Source organism: Schistocerca serialis, chromosome 3 (genome assembly GCF_023864345.2).
Source record: "Schistocerca serialis cubense isolate TAMUIC-IGC-003099 chromosome 3, iqSchSeri2.2, whole genome shotgun sequence".
Lineage (NCBI taxonomy): Eukaryota > Metazoa > Arthropoda > Insecta > Orthoptera > Acrididae > Schistocerca > Schistocerca serialis.
In genome coordinates this window covers 253163164-253177652 of record NC_064640.1, presented here as the reverse complement: position 1 = coordinate 253177652, position 14489 = coordinate 253163164, and the positions used below count along the sequence as shown (strand labels likewise).

General features: G+C 42.4%; 1 protein-coding gene across 5 annotated transcripts in view; it reads left to right on the top strand.

The window, feature by feature from the left end:
• The window catches only part of LOC126470006 (protein artemis-like), a 208042-nt gene that overhangs the window by 19460 nt on the left and 174093 nt on the right, over positions 1-14489 (top strand). For all 5 annotated transcript variants that reach the window (XR_007586108.1, XR_007586109.1, XM_050097477.1 and 2 more), the window contains one exon: positions 5037-5296. Coding sequence is in view for 3 of the 5 variants with exons in the window: in XM_050097477.1 (XP_049953434.1) it covers positions 5037-5296 (260 nt within the window). In the remaining 2 variants the exon portion in view is untranslated. The remainder of the gene's footprint in view (positions 1-5036; positions 5297-14489) is intronic.

Here is a 14489-nt window from a genome sequence, read left to right as displayed (position 1 = left end):
CTCTCCTCCCTTCATTAAACTGGTCGCCACACGACGACCTTTGTGATAGTGACCATTTTCCGTTGATTATCACGCTCCCTTCCCGCTCCCCGATGGACAGATTACCTCGTTGGTCTTTCCACCGCGCCGATTGGCCTCTATACACTGCACAGGTCGAGTTTTCTCCCTCTTTGTCGGGTTGTATTGATGACGTCTTACGTGACGTGTCTGACGCGATTGTTCGCGCTGCTAACCTTGCTGTCCCGCGCTCATCTGGACCATGTCGTCGCCGGCAAGTCCCGTGGTGGAGTATGGCCATTGCCATTGCCATCCGTGATCGCCGTCGAGCTTTGCAACACTTCAAGAGGCACCCATCCGTAGCCAGCCTTACTACCTTTAAACGCCTTCACGCTGAAGCCCGTTATTTAATCAAACAGAGCAAGCGGATATGTTGGGAACGATTCGTTTCTTCCCTTGGTTCCACTGTCCCTCTGTCACAGGTATGGGCTACACTTCGCTCTCTCCAAGGTTGCCATCGGCAGTCCACCCTCCCAGGCCTTCACCTCCCAGATGGCATTTGTACGGACCCATTAGTTCTCGCAGAACATCTTGCGACCCATTTTGCAGTGGCATCAGCGTCAGCCTCCTATCCAGCTGCTTTCCTTCATCAAAAACAGCAGGCTGAAGCTCTCACCTTATGTTTCACCACTTGTGAGCCAGAATCTTACAACGACCCTTTTACTGAATGGGAATTTCTTTCTGCTCTATCTTCTTCTCATGATACGGCCCCTGGCCCAGATTCCATTCATAACCAACTGCTTCAACATCTCAGTGCTCCACAACGGCAACATCTTCTTCGGGTGTTTAACCGTATCTGGCTCCAGGGTGACTTCCCTTCTCAGTGGAGGGATAGCATTGTGGTTCCTGTCCTTAAGCCTGGTAAGAACCCCCTATCTGTTGACAGCTATCGGCCAATTAGTTTGACCAATGTTGTTTGTAAGTTACTTGAACGGATGGTAGCCCGTCGGCTCACTTGGGTCCTCGAATCTCGGGATCTATTGTCCCCTTACCAGTGTGGCTTTCGACAGGGACGATCTCCAATCGATCATTTACTTCGCTTGGAATCCGCAGTTCAGCAGGCTTTTTCCCAGCTCCGCCATTTGGTTGCAGTGTTTTTTGACCTTCGCAAGGCCTATGACACGGCCTGGCGCCATCACATCTTACTAACCCTTCATCAGTGGGGTCTTCGGGGCCCACTCCCGATTTTTATCCGCCAGTTCCTGCTCCATCGGTCATTCAGAGTTCGAGTTGGTACTGCTTTTAGTTCTCCACGGACCCAGGAGACAGGCATCCCACAGGGTTCTGTCTTGAGTGTCCTTCTTTTCCTCATTGCTATCGATAGACTTGTGGCCTCTGTCGGTCCCTTGGTCGCTCCTGCCCTGTATGTGGATGATTTCTGCATTTGGGTTAGTTCCTCCTCGATGGCATCTGCAGAACGGCAGCTCCAGGTGGCTATACGGCGTGCCTCTGCATGGACCCACTCACACGGGTTTCAATTCTCTCCTTTAAAATCGCGGGTGGTCCACTTCTGTCGCCGTACTACGGTCCACCCTGATCCAGAGCTCTATCTCGACGCACAACGATTGCCTGTGGTCCCACAGTTTCGTTTCCTGGGTCTTCTTTTCGACAACAAGCTCACTTGGCTGCCCCATATCAGACTCCTGAAGGTAGGATGTTTCCGTAAACTCAATGTCCTTCGCTTCCTTGCCCACTCCTCTTGGGGTGCGGACCGTTCCCTCCTCCTCCGTCTTTATCGTGCTCTCGTTCTGTCTCGTTTGGACTATGGTTGTCAAGTTTATGGTTCAGCTGCTCCTTCCACACTGCACGTGCTGGATCCAGTCCACCATCGTGGTATCCGTTTGGCCACCGGTGCCTTCCCTACTAGCCCTGTTGATAGTCTCCTGGTTGAAGCTGGGATCCCCCCCCCCCCCCCCCCCGCCCTTTCTGTTCGACGGTCCCAGCTTCTGGTGTCTTATGCCCTCACTATCCGTTCTTCTCCCACTCACCCTTCCTATTCTATCCTGTTCCCAGACCATGGACGTCGCCCACCCGACTCCCGCCCTCGGGCGGGTTTACCGGTTGGACTGCGCCTTGCGTCTCTTTACCGTCATTTTCAGCTTCCTTCTTTGTCCTGTCTTCCTCGCTCCCTCCCCTCCACCTCTCCTTGGTTAGTTCCTCGGCCTCGACTTCTGATGGATCTCTGCCGCAGACCGAAAGATTCCATCCCCCCGGTGGTGTTCCGTACCTTTTTCCGCCAAATTTTATGGGAGTTTCGGGATGCTGTTGTTTTTTACACTGATGGCTCTAAATCTGCTGATCATGCTGGGTATGCCTTCACGTCCTCTGTTGGAACGGAAAATCATCTGCTGCCACCTACATGTGGGGTGTTTACTGCGGAATTGATGGCAATTTCCCGGGCCCTTACCTTTATTAAACAATCCCAACACAATCGCGTTCTGTTATGTACGGACTTGATGAGTGGCCTTCTTGCTATTGACCGGTGTTTTTCGCGCCATCCATTGGTCTCTGCCATCCATGACCATCTTGCTGATATTCACCGTGCTGCTTGTTCTATTGACTTCCTTTGGGTCCCTGGCCATGTGGGTATCCCGGGTAATGAGCTCGCTGATCGTTTGGCTGGGGGAGCAGTTACTTACCCCCCCCGTTTTCCGTAACCCCTCCTGCAGCGGATTTACGGCTTCATATCAAATCCCACTTCGCACAGTCATGGGCCAATTCTTGGGAGGCTACTCCACTGTCTAATAAACTTCGTGCAATTAAGGTGACACCAGGCCCATGGCGTTCTTCCTTTCGCCTCTCCCGAAAGGACTCGACTACACTGTGTCGTCTCCGCATTGGCCATACCAGGCTGACCCATGGTTTTCTTTTGCGTGATGAGCCACCCCCGCTTTGTGGTTGTGGAGCCTTCCAGTCAGTGGCCCACATTTTGGTTGAATGCCCCCTTCTTTTAGCTCTGCGTGTTAAGTACAGACTCCCCCACACTTTACCTTTGATGTTGGCTGATGATTCGCGGATGGTCTCTCTGGTTCTCGGTTTCCTCCGGGAGAGTGGTTTTTATTCTCAGTTTTAAAGTTTTTAATCTCTCTCTGGTGTTGGGGCAGGGCGGTGAGTGTTTGGGTTTCTCCCACTGTAGGCAGTGTTGAGAGATTCCCGATTCACCTCCCTGACTGGAATCCTCTTTTCTTCCCCTTTTACTCTGTTTTTACCCCTTCTTTTTAAGGCTTGGCTAGTCTTTCTATTCCCATACGTACTTTCTGCATTATAGCAGTTGTACCTTTTAAGTCACAGGTGGTCTTGCCTATGCTGCTTCAGCATAGTGTTGGGTTCGTTTCTCATGCCAACTTCCCTCATTTGTTTTTACCAATGACAACATGATTGCCCTTTTACGTTTTTCCCTTTTTCCGTTTTATTGTTCTGACTTTTCTGAGATGTCTCGTTAGCAGAATGGAGTATGTTTGAAACAAGGGACTGATGACCTCGCTGTTTGGTCCCTTACACCTCAAACAAACAACCAACCAACCAATCTACCTCTTGTATGGATAACAACAGTAACGGATTTTGGTAGGTCACTGGAGGGAGCTGGCACCACATCTGCACACAGAAGTCACCTAATTCCTGTAAATTCGAGGGAGGGGGATGATGAGCTCTGATGCCACTTTGTCACGTCACAGATATGTTTGATTGCTTTCAGATCTGGTGAGTTGGTGGGCGAGCACATCAGCTTAAACTTGCCATTGTGTTCCTTGAACCACTCCATCACTCCTGGCCTTGTGATGTGGTGCTTATCTTGTTGAAAAATGCCATTGCCATCATGAAACATGATCATCATGGTGAAGGGGTTTATGTGATCTGCAACCAGTGTACGATACTCTATAGCCATCATGGTGCCTTGTACGACCTCCACTTGACCACTGGATGCCCACATGAATGTTCCCCAGAGCATAATGGAGCCACTGTCAGCTTGTCTCAGTTCTGCAGTACAGATGTCAAGGAGCTGTTCCCCTGGAAGACGACGGATTTTCATCCTCCCATTGGCATGATGAGGAAAGAATAAGGATTCATCAGACCATGCAACACTCTGCCACTGCGCCATTGTCCAGTGGTGATGGTCACATGCCCATTTCAGTCGTGTTAACACTGGCACTGGCACTGGCACTGGCACTGGCACTGGCACTGGCACTGGCACTGGCACTGGCACTGGCACTGGCACTGTCGCAGGCACCGGCATCGGTCGTCTGTGGAGACACATCATTAGGAGTGTTTGGTGCACTGTGTGTTAACACACACTTGTACTCTGTCTAGCATTAAAGTATGATGTTAGTTCTGCCACAGTTTGCCGCCTGTCCTGTTTTACCAGTCTGCCTAGCCTATGATGGTCGTTATCTGTAATGAGGGGTGACTGTCCAACCCCATGATGTCAGAACCAACAAGTTGTGCAGTTTCCGAAATGCTCGTGCCGAGCCTCCAGACCGTCACACTCTGCCCTCAGTCAAACTCGTATCCCACACCTTCCGCATGCTACACAAAGACTGCACGCTAGTGGATACTAATGCATATGCGTGTGTCTGACTAGCAGTCATTCCTCGCCAGGTGATGCTGCTATTGCTTGCACGGGTTTGTATAGACAGAAGGTCAGTGGTCATAGTGTTCTGGCTGATCAGTGCATTTGTCTCTAGCTGTTACACACAGGTTTCCCTTTACATGTGCTTTCCCATTTTACCATGCTTTCATGATGTGTACTTCTGCTTGGTATCTCGAAGTACTATCTTCAGCTTTACATGAGTACTGAAGAAATGATTTAATAACATTTTGTGATGTCACAGTATTTCATTGTTAAATTTTACCACAAAAGAATCTTTTGTTTACGACCTTTATAACTTACCACAAGATGATTTCTCCATGTAAATAATGTTTCGACAGTACGACCTCTTTTACTGTACATGCGTGGGGATTTTTGTAGTTTTTATTTGTTGCAGGTTTTTATTTGAAACTGACAAATTTAATGTTCTGTATACTGGAGATTTTCGAATTTTACCTGAAGATATTTGCAAGTTCACATCTTTAAGAAATGGGCCGTCTCTAAAGAAGATCCACACACTTTATCTTGATACCACTTTTTTGGATACATGTTACTATTATTTTCCTTCCCGTGCAGAGAGTGCCTCCACAGTTTGCAACAGAATCTGTGAATGGCTTCAGTTGAGCCCCAGACACACAGTTGTGATTGATTTACCAGGTATGTTTAACTTTCTTTTCTCATTAATACTTTGCCAATTGGCTGTCATTTGTGGTGGCTGCAGATCCTATTGCACCTAAAATATGTTGGACTTCTTGCAGGAACACACAAATCAGTTACCATATTCTGCATCATACTCAGAGTTCACAAACTTGATCCATGGAACACAGATAAATGCCACTGTGGTAGGAAGTAAAAATGGCAACAATTAATTTGTTACCTATATCAAATGTGGAGGCAGTTACTTCTATGGGTGTTTAACCATTATAGCTCCTTGTAATTTTTGAAATTTCTGTTCAGTGTTTGTTTACTGCTAACTGTTTCCTGAAAAGTCCTGGGAACTGAAAACTGTGCATCACACCACTACTTCCACGGAGTAATTTTCTATTGAAAGGGGGTCAAGGTTTGAGTTCAGATTCCAGTCTGTCTCACTGTTTTAATCCACCTAGAAGTTTCATTGTAGTTTGTACCCTGATGCAGACTGAAGTATTTATTGTGGAGCTTAATTATTATGTCTTTTCATAGACAATTTGTTTGTGTAGTAGCTTGCAGTTGTGGTAATCTGGTTAAGCTATGTAAAAAAGTCAGACTTTGTTTTGTATTTATCAGCCTGAAGCTTTATTGTCATCTAGACGACAACAACAAAGGCTACAAGGAGATTACTTTTTCTTTTAGTATTGTGGTTGTGAATTTTACAGTTTATTCAAAATGCACTCGTATTACTAACCAAAAACACCAACATGGAATAAATGTATTGGCATGTAAGTGTAAGAATCCCAAAGTCTTAAATTTTATTGAAATAGAAGTGTGTATTTATCCATCGGAAATCATTATATTGTAGAAGGTTAGACAATTCCACTACATCCTTTTCGGTCTTTATCAACCACTTTTGTTATTTGAAAATATTTTGTGTTGCAATATCAAATTTCCACCGTGAAAGAAAGTAACTGCATGATTTCTTCACATGTACAGTGAGCATGGCTCTATGCAGAATCCTTATTGTATTATTTACACACAAATTTAGCATCTGTTCTAAAGCTGTCATCTTGTTCACAGGACAGTATTGAGAGTTGTGTGCTCTTGAGTTATCATTCAGCGAGTTTCCTTTTGAAGAATGAATGCATTTATATTAAGAACATTCATCATGGATTTCAGCTAAATAAACTTTTGATGACTTTCACTAATTTTTAAAATTCTGTGGTGTTTTTGAATCAGTTTTGTTGAAAGTTTGTCATCTGTCACCTGAAATGTAAGGCAAGATAGTTTGACACATCAAATCCAATGAAACGTAACATGAATATGTACATATATAATGGGGAGAAAACTGAGTGCAAATGTTTCTACAGGTTGTGATAGACCTATGTAGTTAGAAATTCTCCCAAGGGGGAAAAATAGTGTAAGAGTTAAAGAATGTGAAGCAGACCAAATATTCAGGAGTTAGAAAAGCATACCAGACTATCAAAACACCACCATTTACATAACTAATTTTAGAACTCTGTAAGAATGAATTGAAAGTAAGTTCAACACTCTCATCTAGCTGAGCCAAGGGTAACAAAACTGAGCAAGTGCTCATGCAGAACTGTATTTTGTGATGTCACGTGCAGTTTTTAAATAAAGTACAGACAGTAAAAACTTCCCATAAGTGAAGTAACTATACCCTTATAGGGAGTGTCATCAGGAAACAAAAGTACCAAAGACCATGTTTCTTCTCATTTCTCCTCTGCAGAAAATATCTGCAAGGAAACAGAGTTGAGATATTAAGGAAAAGAGTCAATATAATCAGAGTAGAGCACACCAGCAATCTCTGAAGAGGTTGATGCAATTCTGTAAATTGAAATTTCTTAGATTAATCATTGTAATTACATTAATTTTTCCTGTGTAGATTACATGTCTCCATCTCAAGGGAAATGAAGGGTAAAGACCAAACATAGCTGATAAATGGCTCCCATACTGCAGTGAAACCAGAAAGAGTTTGTAACACATGTGAAGGAACTAAAACATTGTGTGCATCTTGTATATCTTTATTTGTATCTGCTTGAGACACATACTCACACACTTGTTTTCTGGAGTTACAGCTGGCACCAAAAGGATTGGCTCAGTTATGTCAGAGCCAAAAGTAGATATCACTCTGTGTATCATACACCTCTCCCCTCCTTTCCCTCTTTACAGGGATTGAAGCAGCTACAGTAAAAGTGCACATTCTGTTTGTGCTGCACTGTGTATCTTACTACCACTCAAAGCAGCATATGGGGGAGAGGCTCTCATAGTGCAACTATCTCTCTACCTTTTCTGCCCATATTAGTAGTTCAGTGTGCACTGTCTGTGGGCTCTACTCTCATTTGCCCAAAGGATTTGGTTGGAGGCCCTAGGATTTTAAAACAGTAGGTAACGTGTATATGAGCACTGCATTAGGGTGGGTCTCTGGCATTTTCCTCTCCTCCTTCCGTAGCCTTGCTGTTGATGCTCAGTGGAAAGTTGATTCTCGATGACAGTTTTGTCTGGATGGAGCAACCCTTGAAAGGAAACTGCTGAAATGAATACTCAAGTAAACTGATTATGCTGTTAAGCCAACTGAATGTTTTTAACGTCAAATCAGTTATCAGGATCTCATTGCAAGTGTGATAGACTGTCTCACTAGAACATCAGTCCCAAAGTCCTTGACCAACTTAAGAGGCAGCCTGTGCATTGGTTAAATGATGTCTACCACTCTGTGATTGGTGTCAGGTACGTGACACTCACTGTTCAAATGTAGATAACATTCCATCCTCTTCAGTCACTGGTGCAAATTACTGAAGAAACATCTGAGACAAAAAATTCCATTTTCACAAGCGCAAAAATTCGTTTGGTAGGGTGGAGCCCCCCCTCCCCAACAATTTAAGAAAATTATTAGTTATATTATGCTTTGTAAAATCAGAAAATTATGTTGGAATTTTTTATTTTCCTTGTTCGATGATAGTTATCTTTTAAAATACATTCAGTAATGAGTAAAACAAATAATCATTACGGTAGTAAGCAGGTTAACTAAAAACGAGTGGTGTAAATCATGATAGTGTTACGGTGCTGCGGGTGCACCTATTCACTGATCTATAAGCATGATTATTACTTTAAATTAAATTAGCTCCTTACGAAAACACCGTGCGTGTTTGTTTTGTTTCTTTTTTCAAAGCCAAAAAGGTCAGGCTTGTCAAGTTTCCCCGTGTATACAGTTATCGAGAGTCCAATGTTTGGGGTTCTAATGTTGATCATGACTCTAAAATGCTTAAAGAAACAAAACTGGCGTTCTATGGATAGGAGCGTGGAATGTTAGATCCCTTGATCAGGCAGGCAGGTTAGAAAATTTAAAAAGAGTGTACAGGTTGAAGCTAGATACAGTGGTAATTAGTTAAGTTTGGTGGCAGGAGGAACAGAATTTTTAGTCAGGTGAATACAGGGTTATAAATACAAAGTCAAATAGGGGCTATACAGGAGTGAGTTTAATAATGACTAAGGAAATAGGAATGCAGGTAAGCTGTTACGAACAGCATAGCGAATGTGTTATCCTAGCCAAGACAGATACAAAGCCCACACCTACCACAGTAGTACAAGTTTATATGCCAGCTAGTTCTGCAGATGATGAAGAGATTGGAGAAATGTATGACGAGATAAAAGAAATTATTCAAATAGTTGAAGGAGGTGAAAATTTAAGAGTGATGGGTGACTGGAATTTGGTAGCAGGAAAATGAAGAGAAGGAAAAATACTAGGTGAATATGGACTGGGGGAAAGGAATGAAAAAGGAAGCCACCAGAGCATAATTTAATCAAGGCTGACACTTGGTTTAGGAAGTATGAAAGAAAGTAGTATATGGGGAAGAGACCTGGAGACACTAGAAGGTTCCAGATTGATTTATATAATGGCAATACAGTGATCTCAAACCATGTTTTATATTGTTAGACATTTCTAGGGGAAGGATGTGGATTCTAACCACAATTCATTGTTTATGAACTGTAAATTAAAACTGAAGAAATTGCAAAAACATAGGAAATTAAGGAAATGAGACCTGGGTAAGTTGAAAGAACCAGAGGTTTTTGAGAGCTTCAGACGGAGCATTTGGCAGTAATTGACTACAACAGAGGAAAGGAATACAATAGAAGACAGATGGGTAGCTTTAAGAAATGAAATCATAAAGGCAGCAGAGTATAATAAAAGATAAAAAGACAAGGCATAATAGAAATCCTTGGATAATACAAGAGATTTTGAAGTCAACTGATGAAAGGTGAAAATATAAAAATGCAGCTAATGGAGCAGGTGAAAGGGAATACAAATGTCTTAAAAAATGAGATTGACAGGAAGTGCAAAACTGATAAGCAACAATGGCTGGAGGGCAGATGTAAGGATTTAGAAGCATATTTCACTAGGGGATAGATAGATACCACCTACAGGAAATTAGAGGCCTTAGGAGAAAACAAAAGTGGCTGTATGAATATCAAGAGCTCAGATGGTAAACAAGTACTAAGCAAAGGAGGGAAAGCTAAAAGGTGGAAGAAATATATGGATGGCCTATACAAGGGAGATGAACTTGAAGGCAATATTATAGAAATGGAAGAGGAAGTAGATGCAGTCAAGATGGGAAACATGATACTGTGAGAATAATTTGACATGGCACTAACAGACCAAAGTCGAAACAAGGCCCCGGGAGTAGATGACATTCCTTCAGAACAATTTAAAGCCTTGGGAGAGCCAGCTTTGACAAAACTCTTCCATCTAATGTGCAAGACATATGACAGGCAAAATAACCTCGGACTTAAAGAAGAATGTAATAATTCCAACTCCAAAGCAAGCAATTGCTGACAGGTAAGAAAATTACTGAACTATCAGTTTTATAAGAGAGGGTTGCAGAATGCTCACACAAATTCTTTACAGAAGAGTGGAAAAACTGGTGGAAGCTGACCTCGGGGAAGATAAGTTTGGATTCCATAGAAATGTGAGATAATGTGAGGGGATGCTAACCCTGTGACTTCGCTTAGAAGATAGGTTAAGGAAAGGAAAATGAATAGCATTTGTAGACTTCGAAAAAGCTATTGGCAATGCTGACTTGGAATACTCTCTCTGAAATTCTGAAGGTAATGGGAGTAAAATACAAGGAGCAAAGGGCTATTTACAACTTGTACAGAAATCAGATGGCAATTATAAGAGTGAAGGGGGCATGAAAGGGAAGAACTGGTTGAGAAGGGACAGACAGGGTTGTAGTCCCTGATGTTTTTCAGTCTGTACACTCAGCAAACAGTACAGGACACCAAAGAAAAAATGGGCATAGGAATTAAAGTCCAGGGAGAAGAAATAAAAGCTTTGAGGTTTGCCAGATGACCCTGTAATTCTGTCAGAGACAGCAAAGGGCTTGGAAAAGCAGTTGAATAGAATGGACAGTGCCTTGAAAGCAGAATGTAGGATGAACATTAACAAAAGCAAAGCAAGGACAATGGAATGTAGTTGAATTAAATCAGGTGATGCTTATGGATTAGATCAGGAAACAAGTCACTTAAAGTAGCAGATGGGTTTTGCTATTTGGACAGCAAAATAATTGATGATGGCCAAAGTAGAGAGGGTATAAAATGTGAACTGGCAATGGCAAGAAAAGTATTTCTGAGGAAGAGAAATTTGCTAACATGTATAGATTTAAGTGTTCAGAAGTCTATTCAGAATGTATTTGCCTGGAGTATAGCCATATATGGAAACAAATTGTGGATGATAAACAATTTAGACAATGAGATAATTGACACTACTGAAATGTGGTGCTACAAAAGAATGTTGAAGATTAGATGGGTACATCATGTAACTAATGGGGAGGCACTGAATAGAACTAGGGAGGCAAGAAATTTGTGGCACAAAGTGACTGAAAGAAGGAATAGGTTGATAGCACACGTTCTGAGATATCAAGGGGTCTAGTATTGGAGGGAAGTATTTGGGAGGGAGGAGGGGATCATAGGAGACCAAGAGAGGAATACAGTAAGCAGATAACCAAAGAAGGGAGTAGGTTGCAGTAGTTATTCAGAGATAAAGCAGCTTGCACAGGATGGAGTAGCATGGAGAGCTGCATCAAACGAGGTTTTGGACTGAAGACCCACCACCACCACCACCACCACCACCACCACCACCACCAATAACAACAAAAACAGTGTTCTTTTAGAATCCCTTAGCTACAGTGATTAATGTTGTGTAATCTGCTGTATACTGAGTGAAGTGGCATAGTGTTTAAGAGGCTGGACTAACATTTGGGAAAAGTGGGACTTAAAACCTTGCCCAGCCATAAAGATTTGTTTTTTGTGGTTTCCGTGAAACAGTTATGGTGCATGTCAGGATGGTTCCTTTGAAATGGATGTATTCAGTTTGCTTCCCCATCCTTGTGCTACATCTGTAATATCTTCATGATTGACTGGATATCAAACCTTCATTTTTCTTTGCCCTTTTCATTTTTTATGTAGTCTTCAGTTCAATGCTTTTTATCTGTGAGTGATTTTGCAATTTTCTGCTCTACTCTGCACCTGAATTGATGATTCCTCCCATACAACTTGCTAATATGCAATTTTAACAGTAGCAGAGCAAACTGGTTTTAAATTTTCGACAGAGAAAACATAGTGTGTGAATTTTAATCACTGGCATCACTTTTCTAACCTTATATGCCAAGTGAATGGCAATGTTCACACTTTAAAAATGCTTTGAGGTTTCTACGTCTCGCTTTTGATGGGTGTAAAAAACTAATGTGAATGACACAAATAAAGGATCTAAAGGCAGATTTTGCAAACTCTGTGAATCTACATCTGCACCCATACTCCGCCAGCCACTTGACTCTGTGTGGTGGAGGTTACCTTGAGTACCTCTATCGGTTCACCCTTCTGTTCCAGTCTTGTATTGTTCGTGGAAAGAAAGATTGTCAATATGCCTCTGTGTGGGCTCTAATCTGATTTTATCCTCATGGTCTCTTCGCAGGATATACATAGGAGGGAGCAATATACTGCTTGACTCCTCGGTGAAGGTGCATTCTCGAAACTTCAACAGCAGCCCGTACTGAGCTACTGAGCATCTCTCTTGCAGAGTCTTCCACTGGAGTTCATCTATCATCTCCGTAATGCTTTCTTGATTCCTAAATGATCCTGTAATGAAGTGCGCTGCTCTCCATTGGATCTTCTTTCTCTCTTCTATCAACCATATGTGGTATGGATCCCACACCGGTGAGCAGTATTCAAGCAGTGGGCGAACAAGTGTACTGTAACCTAATTCCTTTGTTTTCGGACTGCATTTCCTTAGCATTCTTCCAATGAATTTGTCTGGCATCTGCTTTACCGATGATTAATTTTATATGGTCATTCCATTTTAAATGACTTCTAATGCCTACTCCCAGATAATTTATGGAATTAACTGCTTCCAGTTGGTGACGTGCTATATTGTAGCTAAATGATAAAGGATCTTTCTTTCTATGTATTTGCAGCACATTACACTTGTCTACATTGAGATTCAATTGCCATTCCCTGCACCATGCCTCAATTCGTTGCAGATTCTCCTGCATTTCAGTACAATTTTCCATTGTTCCAACCTCTAGATATACTACAGCATCATCCGCAAAAAGCCTCAGTGAACTTCCGATGTTATCCACAAGGTCATTTATACATATTGTGAATAGCAGCGGTCCTATGACACTCCCCAGCGGCACACCTAAAATCACTCTTACTTCGGAAGACTTCTCTCGATTGAGAATGACATGCTGTGTTATGTTATCTAGGAACTCTTCAATCCAAACACACAATTGGTCTGATAGTCCATATGCTCTTACTTTGTTCATTAAACGACTGTGGGGAACCATATCGAACGCCTTGCGGAAGTCAAGAAACACGGCATCTACCTGGGAACCCGTGTCTATGGCGCTCTGAGTCTCGTGGACGAATAGCGCGAGCTGAGTTTCACACGACCGTCTTTTTCGAAACCCATGCTGATTCCTACAGAGTAGATTTCTAGCCTCCAGAGAAGTCATTATACTCGTACATAATAAGTGTTCCAAAATTCTAAAACTGATCAACATTAGAGATATAGGTCTGTAGTTCTGCACATCTGTTCGATGTCCCCTCTTGAAAACGGGGATGAACTGTGCCCTTTTCCAATCTTTTGGAACACCACGCTCTTCTAGAGACCTACGGTACAGTCCTGCAAGAAGGGAGGCAAGTTCCTTCGTGTACTCTGTGTAAAATCGAACTGGTATCCCATCAGGTCCAGTGGCCTTTCCTCTTTTGAGCAATTTTAATTGTTTTTCTATCACTCTGTCATCTATTTCGATATCTACCATTTTGTCATCTGTGTGACAATCTAGATAAGGGACTACAGTGCAGTCTTCCTCTGTGAAACAGCTTTGGAAAAAGACATTTAGTATTTTGGCCTTTAGTCTGACCTCTGTTTCAGTACCAGTTTGGTCAGAGTGTCTGGACATTTTGTTTCGATCCACCTACCGCTTTGACGTAAGACCAAAATTTCTTAGGATTTTCTGCCAAGTCAATACGTAGAACTTTACTTTCGAATTTGTTGAACGCCTCTCACATAGCCCTCCTCACACTGCATTTCGCTTCATGTGATTTTTGTTTGTCTGCAGGGCTTTGGCTATGTTTATGTTTGCTGTGAAGTTCCCATTGCTTATTTAACAGTTTTCTAACTTGGTTGTTGTACCATGGTGGCTCTTTTCCATCTCTTACAATCTTGCTTGGCACATACTCATCTAACGCATATTGTACGATGGTTTTGAACTTTGTCCACTCTCTGTACTTCAGATAAAACTTTTGTGTTGAGCCGTCAGGTGCTCTGAAATCTGCTTTTTGCCACTTTAGCTAAATGGAAAAAATCTTCCTACCTTTTTTAATATTTCTATTTACGTCTGAAATCACCGATGCTGTAACCACTTTATGATCACTGAGTCCCTGTTCTGCATTAACTATTTCAAATAGTTCGGGTCTGTTTGTCACCAGATGGTCTAATATGTTATTGCCATGAGTTGGTTCTCTGTTTAACTGCTCAAGGTAATTTTCAGATAATGCACTTAAAAAAATTTCACTGGATTCTTTGTCTCTGCCACCTGTTATAAACATTTGAGTGTCCCAGTCTATATCTGGTAAATTAAAATCTCCACCCAAAACTATAACATGGTCGGGATATCTACTGGAAATATTTTCCAGATTT